The sequence below is a fragment of the Trifolium pratense genome, linkage group LG1 (genome assembly GCF_020283565.1).
Source record: "Trifolium pratense cultivar HEN17-A07 linkage group LG1, ARS_RC_1.1, whole genome shotgun sequence".
In the NCBI taxonomy this organism is placed as follows: Eukaryota; Viridiplantae; Streptophyta; class Magnoliopsida; order Fabales; family Fabaceae; genus Trifolium; species Trifolium pratense.
In genome coordinates this window covers 16,868,947-16,886,544 of record NC_060059.1, presented here as the reverse complement: position 1 = coordinate 16,886,544, position 17,598 = coordinate 16,868,947, and the positions used below count along the sequence as shown (strand labels likewise).

Genomic DNA, 17,598 nt, shown 5'->3' with positions numbered 1-17,598 from the left:
AAAAAAAAAATACAGTACCTTGTTTCCTCCTCCTAGTGAATCGGACCTTATTATTACCTTAGGTTCAAGTTCTATAACTCTAGCATGTAATTTACACTTTCAAGTTCTAGAACTTGAACGCATCATATACATATATGAAATTTTAAGTTTTTACACGTTCAAGTTCTAGAACTCGAACAAGTAATTCATACATCCAAGTTGTAGAACTCGAAAATTACTTTCATTTTTTATCAGGAAAAATGAAAGGTGGCAAATGTAAAAAAAAAAAAAAAGTTGTAGAACTCGACAACCTTCTATACATATGAAATTTTAAGATTTTACATGCTCATGTTATAGAACTTGAAACATATTTTTGTTGAAATAATTCAGTTTTGATAAGTTGTTTGTTTCAGATATCTAAAATTGAAGCCAAACAATATCTAAAATTGAAAATTACATTGTTTCTAAAATTTTGGATTAATCCCGATGATAGAACTAGGATTATCTTGTTAAAAATAGATTTCAAATTTTAAAACTTGAGTTTGTCAAAAAAAAAAAAATAGAACTTGAACATATAAAATTTTGAAATTCGAGATATGTATAGGAGGCGTTCGAGTTTTAAAAATTAGAACGTGTAAATTACATGTTCCAGAACTTGAGCGTGTAAAGTCTTTCATATATGTATGGAAGGTACTTAAGTTCTAAGACTTGAACATGTAAGATGCATCGAGCAGAAAAATTCTAAAACTCGATATTTTTGAAAATTCAGAGAGCGCGTGAGAGGACGAAAAAAAAATCTCCACAAGAGTTGTGAATGTAAATGGGCCAAAGCCCAACTGAAATTATCTTCAAGAGAGTGGAAATTTTTTTTTCTACCCCAACAATCTTCTCTTTACCCCAACATTTTTCTAAAAATACCCAATATACCCTTATTAAATTTTTTTTTTTGTCGTATTATACTGTTCCGGTAGAATTTTCATCCTCCCAAAAAACTGTTCCGGTAAGTATTTATCGTTACCGGTAAGTTAACTTTACCGGTGCACTTTTTAAAAAGTGTATCGGTAACATAAACATACCGGAAAACTTTTTACCGGTACACTTTTTAAAAAGTGTACCGGTATGCTATATTGTCTTCGGTAATCGTTATACATACCGGTACACTTTTTTAAAGTGTTCCGGTAGTTAAAGTGTTCCGGTATGTAATAAGTGTATCGGTATGTTATTATAATTTTTTTAATTTTTATTTATTTTTTTATTTTTAAACAGATATGGCTTATCTCGGCGATACAAGTCAAATATTGGTAGATACTACGGATGTTTTTACAACTCATCAAAAATTTGCTACCCTAGATGATGTTGTCACATGGGCTCGAGATGTTGGAGATGCCAATAAAGTCGGTATTATCATTACTCGGTCGGATAAAAAGAACGGAATAAGAGGAAGAAATGACAAGTTGATTTTGGGTTGTGACAAAGGTGGAAAGTATGACTCTTCAGAAAGTTACACGACAACTGCATCGAAAAAGTGTAACTGTCCATTTAAAATTAGAGCTGCACCTTCAACAGATGGTTCAAGATGGAAATTTTGTTACAGCTGATTGGAAGAAATTTTGTTCACATGAAGCAAGGTCTTGGATGTCAAACTTAATCGGACGCTTACAATATTGATATATAACTTCTAAATCCTCCGGTGAAACCTCTTAATGGTGTTATGTCTGTTGAATAATTTTTAATTGTATGTCAATTAATTAAATATTACCTATTTTTAATTGTTTATTTTATGTCGAATATTTATATTACTTATGTTTTATCAAATATATCTAAATTCGTTAGTAACGTTCATTGTGTCAAAAAAATATTTTATGTCAATAAAGTGCAATGCCTACTTTAGTAACGTTCATTGTGTCAAAAAATAATGTATTGAAGTACAAAAAACATTTGATCGATAAAGTTCATAATCTAAATAAAGTACACGATCTAGTAAAAATAGTTCAACAAAATACACAATCCAAAAATAAAAGTACATAAACTAGTGTTCAAAAAAACATAACAATAAAAAACTAGTCATGGGTATGCACCACGACATACATCTAGTGCAAAAAAAAAGCTCCTCAAATCCCTCATCATCCCTATCAGCGTCTATCCTCGTCAGAAATGTCTCAAGCGCGCCTCGAGCCATACCTCTCCATCTCCGCTCACGCTGTAGTGCAGTTTCTTGTGGTGCATCCTTCTACTGGTGCATCTTCTGCTGGTGCATCGTCTACTGGTGCATCTGGTCCAGGTGCAGGTGCATACTGTGGAACTGGTGGTGCTCCATGTGGTCCATCAACATGGCGACACAGTCTAGGATGTGATACCCTATAGTACCAGGACATGTAATCAGGTACAGTCTCAAAAGCATATGTCACTGGACGTGTCGGCTGAAGGATCCGATCAACGGACGCGTGATAACCAATCCAGACGCTATCAATATCAGAATAGGCAGGAGCTAGAGGTGGTGGTGGTGGTATATACTGTACAAATCCAAACTGCCTAATACACCTCTCGGGCAAGTAAGGAACTACCGTGGATCCACGCAGATGACCACTATTCAGAGTAATCAGATCAAAAGGAATGCTACCTCTGTGAGTCTCAAACGGACGCCATATCACGTCATCAGGGGTCAGTGCATCCAATATAGGCCGATACTCGGGGAGCTTGGTCTTCCCTTGCTTATACATCCACCGCATAGCTCGAGGAAAGCCAGGATCATCACAATTAAGTCCCGACGCAGCCCTTCTACCAAGGGTAGGAAAATACTCGTGAATCCAACACTGTTACAAAAAAGAAAAAAAAATTAAATTACGCAACAAAGAAAAAAGAAAATTGTTAACAGCGCAACAAAGAGAAAAGAAAATTAAATTACGCAACAAAGATAAAAACAAAATTTAATTACACAACAAAGAGAAAAAAATTTAATTACGCAATATTTAAATTATGTCTTTGTAGTGAGTGTCGCATACCTGAAGAAGTGTCGCATACCCTGAAAGGGCCCTCGTAGAAAACATGGATGCATCGTTCAAGTTATCGTATAAACAAATCAATGCAATACTGGCCCACGAAAATGTATGGCATGCAGACAAATCACTAAACAGAAGTAGCCATTTGACATCCACTCGTGTATAACTCTTGTCAGCCAGAATGGTACATCCCACCAGCATCAACATCCATGCCCTAGCTGCGCAGTCATGTCTCCCGTACAAATTGGCATTCCTCATATAACTCTCATATAGCCACTGCTGTGAAAAATGACCACCCCTCTGCGCTACAGTCTCTCGCAATGCAAATTCATACTCCTCTCCTAACAACTCAGCTGCAAGTGCCGCAGCTTGTTCCTGAGAAACTGATACAGGAGTATAAAAGTGACCCATATCAGGTAGATGCAGAAGACATGCCACATCGTCCAAAGTAATAGTCATCTCGCCGAACGACATGTGAAATGACGATGTCTCAAGGTGCCACCTCTCAACAAATGCGGATATAAGCTGTGGATCGGTAAGTTTCAAGCTAGTCCGCTCAAGCCAGCACAACCCCGAAATATTCAACCACCCTTGAATAACGTCAGGATGGTGATCAGGAACCCTGTCAACTAACTTTTTTCCTAAAGATGCTATTCGTAGCTCAATTCTGTCACCTTCGGCACGTTCCTACATATATTTAAAAAAATACATTGTGAATAATAAATTAGACCGGATAATTGGATGCATACCATAAGACATTGAAAATGAACTATAATAATATTTTAACACTAAATTTGTATGCAAAATAAGAATTTAACAGTTGTAACGAGAGTATAAACAATACAAATTAAAAAAAAAAATGATCAATATAACTTAACAAATAATAACAAAAAAAACAAAGTATTACCTGACCAAACCATACATGACGAGCAACATGATGCTCGTATCGAGTCAAAAGACCCTAATATTATTTCCAAGCTCTACTTCATGGTTTCTAAACTATCCTTCAACTTTACCCTAATAATCAATTCAGCCCCAAAACTATAAATTTAATCTTAATTAAAGGTACTCACTTGCTTAAGGAAGGCGATGAAGGATTTGGTCAAAGGCACAACTTGCATGCAATACTTGGTGAATAGATGATGATGATTAAAGCCCTTCCTTGGTGATGAGACGAAGCTTTGCATGAGGTGAGATTGTGAGAAAGAAACAAGGAGAAGGATCGGTTTCTTTTTCCCTAATTGTGAATTAAACATTATGGAGTATAAGGTTTTCCATAAGTGTTTGCACAAGAGGCCTACTTTGGACAAAGCTTTATTAATTGTCAAATGTGTTACCCGTGAAATTTATGGTGAATTTGTTGATGATGGTACGATAACTAATTGTCAAACATTACTACAACTATGTCATTATGGATATTTGGTATGGTTTGTATTCATTGACGTGATACATACCAATGTGTTAATAGTGTCGAAACTTTTGAAAATAGTTGTCCTTCTCATGAGTATGAATCCAAAGGCTACGAGGAAACGCCACTTTATCGGGTAACAGGGGACATGTAGAATAAAACTCATTTTCATGAATCCTCCAGAAAGGTCATACATGAGAAAAATCTCAAATCCTTAGTTCCCATCATTCAATGTGTTGGATTCTCATGTGTTGATGATGTTTGTTCTGGAGGGCCGATGCTAAACATTCAAGGGGAAGTTGTTGGTATGGTAGTTGGAGAGAAGAATGAGTCCCAAATTGCCTTACATATAACGACACTTAAAGAATATATAAAACGTGACATAATCAAAAAGGCTGAAGATTCTAATTAAGATGATGTGAAAAATGAAGTTGATGAAAAAAGTAAACAACCTTTAGGTGTTGGTCAAGGTTTTAAGGTTAGTTAAGTGGTTTTTGTTTGTTGTAAATGTGATACATTATTCATATGGGGATGAAGACTTTTTGGTAGCTAAAATGTTGTACGAGAGACATAATTCGGACATAACTTTATTAATTGTCAAAGGTGTTACCCATGAAATTTATAGCGAATTTGATGATGATGGTACAATAGCTAATTGTCAAACATTGTAATAAGTATGTCATTATGGAGATTTAGTATGGTCTGTATTCATTAGATGTGTTGCATACCAATGTGTTAATAGTGTCAAAAATTTTGAACAACACTTCACTAAGTTGAAAAAGTAATGGCATGTTATCAACAATAATTAATGGGCATTCATGTGACATGATTATTAACAAATATTTTGAAAATCTACTTATCATGCAAGGTTGGAATGACTTCAAAGTTGTCAATAATCTTCCAAATGTTGTGTAAGTTATACTAAAATGTTATAGTCTCAATGTTTTCAAAATAAATCCTTACAAACAGCTTAATAGATCAGAAGAAATATATATATCTTTAGCAACAAATATCTTAAACATATTGAAACAATTTATTAAATTGTAGAATTCTTTACCCGAACTAAGTGAGAAGGCAAATACTATTACATGCCTTATAAATATACGTCATTCTGCAAATGATGTGGAAGTTATACTAAGATGTTATGGTCTGAATGTTTTCAAAATAAATTCTTATAAACAGATTAACAGATCAGAAGAAATACCTATCTTTAGTAGCAGATCTCTTAAACAATTTGAAATAATTTATTGAATTATAGAATTCTTTGTTCGAACTAAGTGAGAAAGCAAAGGCTACTACATGGTTTATAAAGATAAGTTATTATGCAAATGATGATGATTTATCATATGCGGCGGGGTTTTCCATAAAAAAAATTGGAATTTATGGTAGCTGAAATGTTGCACAAGAGGCGTACCTTGGACATAGTTTTATTAATTATCAAAAGTGTTACCCGTGAAATTTATGTTGAATTTGCTAATGATGTTACAATAGCTAATTGTCAAACATTGCTACAAGTATGTCAGTATGAATATTTGGTATGGACTGTATTCATTGATGTGCTGCATACCAATGTGTTAATAGTGTCGAAACTTTTTAAAATAATTGTCCTTGTCATGAGTATGAATCCAAAGACAACGAGGACATGACGCTTTATCGGGTAACAGGGGACATGTAGAATAAAACTCAATTTCATGAATCCTCGAGAAAGTTCATATATGAGAAAAATTTCAAATCCTTATTTTCCATAATTCAATGTGTTGGATTCTCATGTGTTGATGATATTTGTTCTAGAGGGCCGGTGCTAAACACTCAAGGGGAAGTTGTTGGTATGGTAGTTGGAGAGAGGGATTAGTCTAAAATTGCCTTACATGTAACAACACTTAAAGAATATAAAAAACGCTACATAACCAAAAATGCTGGAGATTCTAATCAAGTTGATGAGAAAAGTAAACAACCTTTATGTCCGAATTAGGTCTCTCGTGAAGGTGTGAAAACACAAGAAGGGGGGGGGGTTGAATTGTGTTTTAGTCAAGTTTAAAACTTTTTTAAGTTCTTAACTTAACTACAACAGCAGCGGATAAATAACACAATAAAACAAGTTAAGAGAAAGAGAGAGAGATCACACATGCAATTTATACTGGTTCCTCTCACAAAACGAGAGTAGTCCAGTCCCCTTGCACTTCCAAGGGATTTCACTATAATCACACAAGATTACACCTGCTCAAGCACACAAGCAAGAGACTTCTCAATAATGCTCAAGCACACAAGCTTAAGACTTCACACTTAAGCACACAAGCTTAAGTTTCCTCAAGTAATAGAAAAGTATATGAAGATATACAAATGCTCTTAGAAGAACCTAAAGATAGCAAATACAAAGAGTACAGAGTATTTGACTAAAGTGCAAAAACACTTGATAAGAGGTTCAGAGCTTGTATAAACAGAATTCAGAGTTTGTTCAGCGCACGTTCAATCCTTAATAATTGTTATATTTAATGCAGCTGATCCTTCTAGTATATATACCACCAGAAAAGAGTCGTTGCAAAAAGAGCCGTTGGAGTTGATAATCTTTTGTCTTCAAGCAGTCTGTCTTGATGCAGTTTGTTTGTATCTAAACTGAGTAAGGGTTTCAGATACTTTGACTACTGCAGAGTAGACTTTCCTTATTCAGCTAACAAGTCTGAAGACCCACGTTCTCAAGTGAGGACAGACAAAACGAGAGTAGCTGACTGATCAGGCTTGAAAGGTCCTTTTCTTCATTGGTAGAAGAGTTGACTTGCAAAGGGAATCTTTACAGCTTTCAAAAAGATCTTCAGATGTTGATGAAGCTTTAGTCACTCAAGAAGTTCTGAAGACTTCATCATCTGAAGGTTGTAACTTCTGAAGTCCAACATCTTCTGAGCGCTTGTGAACTTCTGAATTCACATCCTCTGAGCTTCACTCAGAGCTTATCTGATGCTTATATCTGCGCACTTAAAATAAATTTTTAGTCCTTCCAATTGTTTATTAATACTTTGTTATCATCAAAACCTTTATAGATTTAGGGGCAAACATTTTTTAAATCAATTTTGTTCCAACAATCTCCCCCTTTTTGATGATGACAAACATAAGTATTAATTGACAATTGTTGTTAAATTAACTTATCATGTTTCTCTTAGGTTTATGAGGTTTGCAAGCTCCCCCTAAGATTGATACTCCTTAAAGCCAAAGCTTTAAGTTTTATCCATGATATTTTAATTTAGTATAAGATTAAGATAATTTGAAATAAAACAAATTTCATATCTTTCTTCAGAGTGAGAGGTTTGCAAGCTCTCCCCCTAAGTCTCATAAGGCTAAGTTAAAATTGCACTTTTAACTTATCCTTACTTATGAAATTTATTTCAGTTTCAACTAACTTAGTCTCCGCATTGAAATACGTAAAACAACTTAAAAGTGACAACTTATAACTTAACGGATAAAAGCGAGATAAAAGTGTGGTTTCAGTTTTGGAAACTTATCACTTATCAATTAATGCGTAACTACTCCCCCTTTTGTCATTATCAAAAAGTAAAAAAAATTTATATAACCAAGACAGTCAAAGAAGAAGAGTGGTTGTTACAAAGGTGAATTAATTTCAAAAACAAAAAAAAAAAAAAAAAAAAAAACAAAAAACAAAAAAAATGAATACAAAAGGTCATCATTAACCACCCACTACCTGACACACGTAGACCACGTGCAGAAAATTACTCGGTAACTACTATTTTAATGGACAACTGTTCAGTATCAAATACCAAACGTTTTCCATTTAAATAGTTCAGAGCCTCTGAGTTTTTAAAATATTCTATCAGAGTTAAGTACTTCAGAGCTTGTGTTTCAGATGATCTGAATCATAAGTTCTGATATACATAACCTCTTACACTTTAATAGCCAAAAAAAATTTTTTATTCAGAGATTGAAAACATGTTTAGATGTTTCTTTATAAAATCAAATCTTTCAACAGGTAAGGCTTTAGTAAATATGTCAGCCCATTGATTTTCAGTATCAACAAACTTAATATCTATAATGCCTCTCTGAACATAATCTCTGATAAAATGATGTTTGATTTCAATATGTTTGGCTCTAGAGTGAAGGATAGGATTTTTAGATAAATGAATGGCTGCAGTATTATCACAATATAAAGGAATATTGTTACTGCTTACCTGATAATCTTCTAACTGATATTTTAACCAGAGTAGTTGTGTACAACACTTAGCTGCTGAAATGTATTCTGCTTCTGCTGTAGACAAAGCTATAGTAGTTTGTCTCTTACTAGCCCAGGAGATAAGGTTTTCACCAACAAATTGACAATTGCCACTTGTGGATTTTCTTTCAATTTTATCTCCAGCATAGTCAGCATCACAGAATCCATTTAGCGCATAATCATTGGATTTCTTATAGAGAAGTCCAAGATTAGTTGTTCCTTTCAGATACCTAAAGATTCTCTTTACAGCAGTAAGATGAGATTCTCTAGGATCTGATTGGAATCTTGCACATAAGCATACACTGAATAAAATATCTGGTCTAGAGGCTGTCAGATAGAGTAAGGAACCGATCATACCTCTGTAGACCTTTTGATCTACTTTTCCTTCATCATCTGACTTGCTCATGTTGGTAGTTGAATGCATGGGAGTGTTCATTATCTTGCAGTCATCTAGGTTGAATTTCTTCAGAAGTTCCTTGGTATATTTTGATTGATGAACATAAGTTCCTTCCTTCTTCTGATTGATTTGAATTCCAAGAAAGAACTTCAATTCTCCCATCATGCTCATTTCAAATTCATCCTGCATTATCTTAGAAAAATTCTTGCACAAGGAAGCATTAGTTGAACCAAAGATAATATCATCAACATAAATTTGAATGATTAAAATGTCTTCTTTGGTTGTTTTTCTAAAGAGTGTGCAGTCAACCTTTCCTTTCTCAAAACCCTTTTCAAGAAGGAAATTTCTGAGTCTATCATACCAAGCTCTTGGAGCTTGTTTCAGACCATACAGTGATTTCTTCAATTTAAAAACATGTTCTGGGTTTGAGACATCTTCAAAACCAGGAGGTTGCTTAACATACACTTCTTCAGAAATAAAACCATTTAAGAAGGCACTCTTAACATCCATTTGATACAAAGTTATTCCATGATTAACAGCATAAGATAGAAGTAACCTGATTGCTTCAAGTCTAGCAACTGGTGCAAAGGTTTCAGTATAGTCAATCCCCTCTTGTTGACTATAACCTTGTGCAACCAATCTAGCCTTGTTTCTTACCACTTCACCTTGTTCATTCAGCTTGTTTCTGAATACCCATTTTGTTCCAATAATGTTCTTGTGTGAAGGTTTGGGCACTAGAGTCCATACATCATTCCTTTGAAATTGATTCAGCTCTTCTTGCATTGCTACAATCCAAGCATCATCTTTCAGAGCTTCATCAATCTTTGAAGGTTCCATCATTGAGATAAGACCAACTAAAGATTCCTCATTTCTCAGTTGAGATCTTGTCTTCCTTGGACTATCCTTGTTGCCTAATATCAGTTCCTCTGGATGTGATGATTTGTATTTGAAGGTATTTCTTGGGGGCTCATCATCTTCAGACTCATCAACATCAGGTTCAGCAGTTGCTTCAGTTCTTTGTTGTTCAGAGTCTGTAGGAACTGTTATGTTCAGAGGTTCTTCAGAGAATGGATGTTCTGAGTAGTTTGGAATATCTGAATATTGATCCTCTGATACCTGAAATCTAGACAAACCTTCCACAAGCTCTGACACTTGGTCAGGCTCTTTGTCATCAAATTTGACATGCATAGTTTCTTCCACAGTGTGTGTTTCAGAAATATACAGTCTGTATGCTTTTGAGCGTTCAGAGTATCCTATAAAGATACCCTTATAACCTCTAGCATCAAATTTCTTTAGATGGACTTTGTTGTTTAAGATATAACATGTACATCCAAACTGATGAAAATAAGAAATGTCAGGCTTTCTTCCTTTGAACAATTCATAAGCAGTTTTGTTCAATTTAGATCTGATATAGATTCTATTTTGAACATAACATGCTGTGTTTACAGCTTCTGCCCATAAAAATTTTGCTACATTAGTTTCATGCATCATGGTTCTGGCTATTTCTTGCAGAGTTCTATTCTTCCTTTCTACAACCCCATTTTGTTGAGGAGTTCTAGGAGAAGAGAATTCATGCAAGATGCCATATTTTTCACAAAAGTTTTCAAAAGGTTCATTTTCAAATTCTCCACCATGATCACTTCTAACTTTTAAAATAGTGTAGCCTTTTTCATTTTGAATTTGTTTGCAGAAGATGCTAAACTCATCATAAGCTTCATCTTTTGTTCTTAAGAATTTTACCCAAGTCCATCTACTGTAATCATCAACAATTACTAATCCATACTTCTTTCCATTGATAGAGGCAGTGTGAACTGGCCCAAAAAGATCAATGTGAAGAAGTTCCAATGGTCTTGAAGTAGAAACAATGTTTTTAGGTTTAAAAGATGATTTTGTAATTTTTCCTTTTTGACAAGAACCACAAAGTGTGTTTGAGTGATATTTGATTTTTGGTAAACCTCTGACAAGGTCAAGCTTACTAAGCTTAGAGATTAACCTCCAGTTAGCATGGCCTAACCTCTTATGCCAGATCCATTTTTCTTCACTCAAGGTCAAAAGACACAACACTTTTTGTTCATTCAAATCAGAAAGATTAATTTTATAAACATTGTTCTTTCTCAGACCTTTGAATATAATGGAGTTATCAGATTGTTTAGATACAGTACATGATTCCTTATTAAAGACAACTACATAACCATTGTCACAAAATTGACTTATGCTCAATAAGTTATGTTTGAGTCCATCTACTAACCAAACATCATTAATAGATAGGGAAGAATTACCTACTGTACCTGTACCTATTATCTTTCCTTTTTGATTGCCTCCAAAGCCAACAGATCCTCCTTCTTTCATAGTCAGCTTAGAAAATAGTTGTTTGTCACCAGTCATATGCCTTGAACATCCACTATCCAGATACCATGAGTGTTTCATGATACTTCTTTGAGTGGCAGGCTGTATGAGAAACAACTTTAATCATTGCGATAGAACTCTTCATCAAGGTTAATGATAAAGTCATCCAGTATTCTTCCTCTTCATTTATCAAGTTCTGATTGTTAACTTGAGAACTTGTCAGCCATTTGTCTAGGACATAAGCCCTTCTTCCTTTGCATAGAACTTGTTTCCATACTCTAGGTAGGACATATCCTTTCCTAGTTGGTAAATCTGAATGATACATTATTTCAGCTTTTGGTACCCATCTTCTGGGTCCACGCTTGTTAGTCCATAAATGCTTACTATGTTGTCTAGTGTTAGAGAAAGATCTTGGTTTGGAATAATGACCTTTTTGAAACCTTTTCTTTTGAAATCTGTTATTATTCCAGGATTTGGATTGTTTATGATTCCAGGGTTTGTATTTATCACCAATCCCATGTTCTGATTGATTATATCTACTGACTCTAGAATCATAAATAATCTGAGTCTTGTACTTCATCTGAGATTTAGAATTTTTTCTTTTAAAAACTTCTGATCTTTTAGATTGACTAGCTTCAGGTACTGAAGTTCCTTTGGATCTAGAATTTGAAGTCTCAGATGTTGAAGCTTTCAGAACTTCTGAACTGATGTTCTCAGGTTCTGAACAACTTCTATCTTCTGAACTTCTTTCTCCAGATCCTGAGGAACTGGGTTCCTCTGAGCTGTCAGCTTCTAAATCACTCAGATCATCATTGTCATTTTCAACAATACCAGGATTCTTTCCCTCTTCACTTTGTGGAACAACATAATAAACCCAAGATTTTCCAACCTTTTTGGCAAAGGTTTTTAGCTTTGAATATGTTCTACCATATTCATAGCCAAGTCCTTCTCCTCTATGTCTCAAAACATTATAAATTCTATTAGCAGCTTTGCTCTTCCCAAGGTTGAGATGCACAAACTGTTGAAGAGCTATTTCCTGCTCATCAATAGGTTTGTGACAAACAGCACAACCCTTTTCAAAGTCATTTACTCTATTCAGAGTTTCTTGATATAGACCTTGAAAACGTTCTGCTTGTTCAGTCAGAGTGTTAAGTTTTTCTTGAAAAACTTTTTGTTTACTTAATACTCTGAGATGTTTCTCAATGACCTTGTTAAGTGCAGTTATAAGTTGAGATTTAGAACAGTCAGAAAATACCTCATCTGTTACTTCTGAATCTGATTCTGATTCTGATTCATCCTCTGAGTCTGCATCTGAGTCAGCTGAAGCCATCAGGGCTAGATTTGCCTCTTCTTCTTCCTCAACTTCTTCCTCAGATGATAGCTCTTCAAAAGTAGCCATCAGACTCTTTTTCAATTTGCTCTTAAATTGTTGCTTCTTTGAGCTGTATCTTTTGCTTTTGTCTTTAGCAGACATTTCTGGACAATCAGCAATAAAGTGTCCTGGCTTCTTACAGTTGAAGCAGTTCTTCTGATCATCCTTTTTGCTGACAAAATTTCTGGAGCTGTTACCTCTGAAATTTCTTTTGTTAAATCTGTTCCATTGCTGAAACTTGGTGAATAAAGCAAACTCATCTTCACCCATTTCCTCCTCTTGACCATTTGCAGAAGATTCCTCTTCAATGTCAAGAAGCTGAGTCTTAAGAGCTTTAGAAGGAGTCCTAGTTGACTGTAAAGCCACAGACTTGGACTTCTTCTTAGCTTCTGAATCAGCATTCAGAACCATCTCATGGCTTCTGAGATTGCTTATCAGAGCCTCAAGACTCAGAGTCTTGAGATTTTGAGCTTCCTCTATTGCAGTGACCTTAGGTCTCCAAGCAATAGGAAGACTTCTCAGAATCTTCTGAACATGGTCATAGGTGGAATAACTTCTCTTAAGAGCTTTAAGACCAGATACAAGGATTTGAAACCTTGTAAACATAGTCTCAATGTTTTCATCTTGTTGCATAGTGAATAGTTCATATTGCCTTATCAAGAGACTAGCCTTAGCCTCTTGAACCTTTTCATTACCATCATAGGTAGCACACATAGAGTCAAAGATAGATTTAGCAGTAGACTTGTTCTCTATTCTGACATAATCCTCATGTCTAATAGCACCAACAACAATGTCCTTTACTCTATGATGCTTAGTGTAGGTTTTTAAGTTAGCTGGTGTGAGTAACTTTCTATGCTCAATGGACAATCTTCCATGTTCATTTAAGTTTTCAAAAGTTACTCCCAGCTCAACCAAATCCCACAACTCATGATCAATAGCAGTAATATTGCTATACAGTCTTTCCTTCCACCACTCAAATAAAGATGCATCACCATTGAATATAGGGGCTTTTCTATTGCCACTATGTTCATGTGATTCATTACTTAAGTAGTCAAAACCAAAAGCATTTCTAGGACCACCACCAGCACCACTGGCCTCACCGGCTTCACCGGTTGTTCTAGTACTACTATCGTCTCCTCCAGACATAGTGTTCTCACAAGATCTTTACTGTCTCACTGTTAAGTGAAAGTAACAGACCAAGCTCTAGATACCAATTGAAGGTGTGAAAACACAAGAAGGGGGGGTTGAATTGTGTTTTAGTCAAGTTTAAAACTTTTTTAAGTTCTTAACTTAACTACAACAGCAGCGGATAAATAACACAATAAAACAAGTTAAGAGAAAGAGAGAGAGATCACACAGGCAATTTATACTGGTTCCTCTCACAAAACGAGAGTAGTCCAGTCTCCTTGCACTTCCAAGGGATTTCACTATAATCACACAAGATTACACCTGCTCAAGCACACAAGCAAGAGACTTCTCAATAATGCTCAAGCACACAAGCTTAAGACTTCACACTTAAGCACACAAGCTTAAGTTTCCTCAAGTAATAGAAAAGTATATGAAGATATACAAATGCTCTTAGAAGAACCTAAAGATAGCAAATACAAAGAGTATAGAGTATTTGACTAAAGTGCAAAAACACTTGATAAGAGGTTCAGAGCTTGTATAAACAGAATTCAGAGTTTGTTCAGCGCACGTTCAATCCTTAATAATTGTTATATTTAATGCAGCTGATCCTTCTAGTATATATACCACCAGAAAAGAGTCGTTGCAAAAAGAGCCGTTGGAGTTGATAATCTTTTGTCTTCAAGCAGTCTGTCTTGATGCAGTTTGTTTGTATCTAAACTGAGTAAGGGTTTCAGATACTTTGACTACTGCAGAGTAGACTTTCCTTATTCAGCTAACAAGTCTGAAGACCCACGTTCTCAAGTGAGGACAGACAAAACGAGAGTAGCTGACTGATCAGGCTTGAAAGGTCCTTTTCTTCATTGGTAGAAGAGTTGACTTGCAAAGGGAATCTTTACAGCTTTCAAAAAGATCTTCAGATGTTGATGAAGCTTTAGTCACTCAAGAAGTTCTGAAGACTTCATCATCTGAAGGTTGTAACTTCTGAAGTCCAACATCTTCTGAGCGCTTGTGAACTTCTGAATTCACATCCTCTGAGCTTCACTCAGAGCTTATCTGATGCTTATATCTGCGCACTTAAAATAAATTTTTAGTCCTTCCAATTGTTTATTAATACTTTGTTATCATCAAAACCTTTATAGATTTAGGGGCAAACATTTTTTAAATCAATTTTGTTCCAACATCTCGTACAACATTTCAGCTACCAGAAAGTCTTCATCCCCATATGAATAATGTATCACATTTACAACAAACAAAAACCACTTAACTAACCTTAAAACCTTGACCAACATAACTTTATTAATTGTCAAAGGTGTTACCTGTGAAATTTATGGCGAATTTGATGATGATGGTACAATAGCTAATTGTCAAACATTGCAATAAGTATATGTCATTATGGAGATTTAGTATGGTCCGTATTCATTGGATGTCTTGCGCACCAATGTGTTAATAATGTCAAAACTTTTGAACAACACTTCACTAAGTTGAAAAAGCAGTGGCATGTTATCAACAATAATTAATGGGCATTCACGTGACATGATTATTAACAAATATTTTGAAAATCCACTTATCATGCAAGGTTGGAATGACTTCAAAGTTGTCAATAATCTTCCAAATGATGTGGAAGTTATACTAAAATGTTATGTTCTGAATGTTTTCAAAATAAATCCTTACAAACAGCTTAGCATATCAGAAGAAATATATATCTTTAGCAGCATATATCTTAAACATATTGAGATAATTTATTGAATTGTATAATTCTTTACCCGAACAAAGTGAGAGGCAAAGACTATTACATTCCTTATAAATATACGTCATTCTGCAAATGATGCGGAAGTTATACTAAGATGTTATGGTCTGAAGTTTTCAAAATAAATTCTTATAAGCAGATTAACAGATCAGAAGAAATACCTATCTTTAGCAGCAGATCTCTTAAACATTTTGAAATAATTTATTGAATTATAAAATTCTTTGTCCGAACTAAGTGAGAAGGCAAAGACTACTACATGGTTTATAAAGATAATTCATTTTGCAAATGATGATGATTTATCATATGCGGCGTGTTTTCCATAAAAATTAATGAATATGTCAATGACTTAGTTCTGATGACTTGTTCTCATGCTTTGCAACAAAAAAATGGCATTTAAGTCCGTGGGCATGAGGATGAAGAATTTATGGTAGCTGAAATGTTGCACGAGAGGCGTACTTTGGACATAGTTTTATTAATTGTCAAAAGTGTTACCCGGGAAATTTATGGTGAATTTGCTGATGATGGTACGATAGCTAATTGTCAAACATTATGAAGATTTGGTATGGTCTGTATTCATTGACGTGCTGCATACCAATGTGTTAATTGAGTCGATACTTTTGAAAATAATTGTCCTTGTCATGAGTATGAGTCCAAAGACTACGAGGAAATGATACTTTATCGGGTAACATGGGAGATGTAGAATAAAACTCATTTTCACGAATCCTCGAGAAAGTTCATATATGATAAAAATCTCAAATCCTTAGTTTCCATCATTCAATGTGTTGGATTCTCATGTGTTGATGATGTTTATTCTGGAGGGTTGGTGCTAAACACTCAAGGGGAAGTTGTGGGTATGGTAGTTGGAGAGAGTGATGAGTCCCAAATTACCTTACATGTAACAACACTTAAAGAATATATAAAACGTGACATTACCAAAAAGGTTGAAGATTCTAATCAAGATGATCAGAAAAATGAAGTTGATGAGAAAAACAAACAACCTTTATGTGTTGATCAAGGTTTTAAGGTTAGTTAAGTGGTTTTTGTTTGTTGTAAATGTGATACATTATTCACAAAAGAGATAATTATATTATTATACAATTATACTTTTTACATGGTGCTATCAAGGGATTGAAAAGAAGGCGGATTATAGGGTGTGAGACCATGATAGGTCTCTCACCAATGCACCACATGTTTTGTGGACCGGATTGAATATGTACATGATATTATGGTGTACTGTCAGTATTATATTATTTTTTATTTTTGAAAAAAAGTTCCCGATTTTTTCGGAAAAAAATTTTTGATTTTTTTTTTCGGAAAAAAAGGTTCCCGATTTTTGGGGGAAAAATTTCGATTTTAGATAAAAACAATTCCGGAGATTTTGTCGGAACAAAATAGTTTCCGTTCTTTTTTCGGGAAAAAAGTTCCGATATTTTATTCGGAAAAAAGTTTCGGATATTTTCCGGAAAAAAAGTTTTTGATATTTTTCTGGAAAAGTTCCAATATTTTCTTCGAAAAAAAGTTTCAAATATTTTCACTCTTTTTTTTGTATCAACAATATTTTTTCAGGTGAACATTTCGAAACTATTTTTCCCAAAAAACCAAGGACTTTTTTCCGGAAAACATCGGAACTTTTTCCAGAAAAAAAATATTTTTTTTGGAAAATATCCGAAACTTTTTTACCAAAAAAAGAACAGAAACTTTTTTTTTCAGAAAAACTTCAGAATTGTTTTTATCTAAAATCGAAATTTTTCCCCAAAAAAATCGGGAACTTTTTTTCCGAAAAAAAATCAAAAAAAATTTCCCGAAAAAATATTGAAAACCTTTTTCCGGAAAAATCGAAAACTTTTTTTCCAAAAAAAAAGTAAAAAATAATATAATACTGACAGTACACCATAATATCATGTACACACTCAATCCAGTCCACAAAACATGTGGTGCATTGGTGAGAGACCTATCATGGTCTCCCACCCTAGAATTCGCCTGAAAAGAAAGGGCAACACCTCTGA

General features: G+C 34.5%; 2 protein-coding genes across 3 annotated transcripts in view; both read right to left on the bottom strand.

Moving 5' to 3' along the window:
- LOC123902702 (sec-independent protein translocase protein TatB-like) overlaps positions 1–4,070 on the bottom strand; it is a 61,326-nt gene extending 57,256 nt beyond the window's left edge. The window contains exon 1 of one of the 2 annotated variants that reach the window (XM_045952528.1): positions 4,052–4,070. The gene's annotated coding sequence lies outside the window, so the exon portion shown is untranslated. The remainder of the gene's footprint in view (positions 1–4,051) is intronic. The other variant, XM_045952522.1, reaches the window with a different exon arrangement.
- LOC123889301 (protein MAIN-LIKE 1-like) lies at positions 2,175–5,213 on the bottom strand. Its single transcript, XM_045938584.1, has 3 exons — positions 5,115–5,213; positions 2,982–3,665; positions 2,175–2,792 (listed from the first exon to the last, which is right to left on the bottom strand). Exons 1-3 carry the CDS (start codon positions 5,211–5,213, stop codon positions 2,175–2,177), a joined length of 1,401 nt encoding a protein of 466 aa, XP_045794540.1.
- Between the last annotated feature and the right edge of the window lie 12,385 nt (positions 5,214–17,598).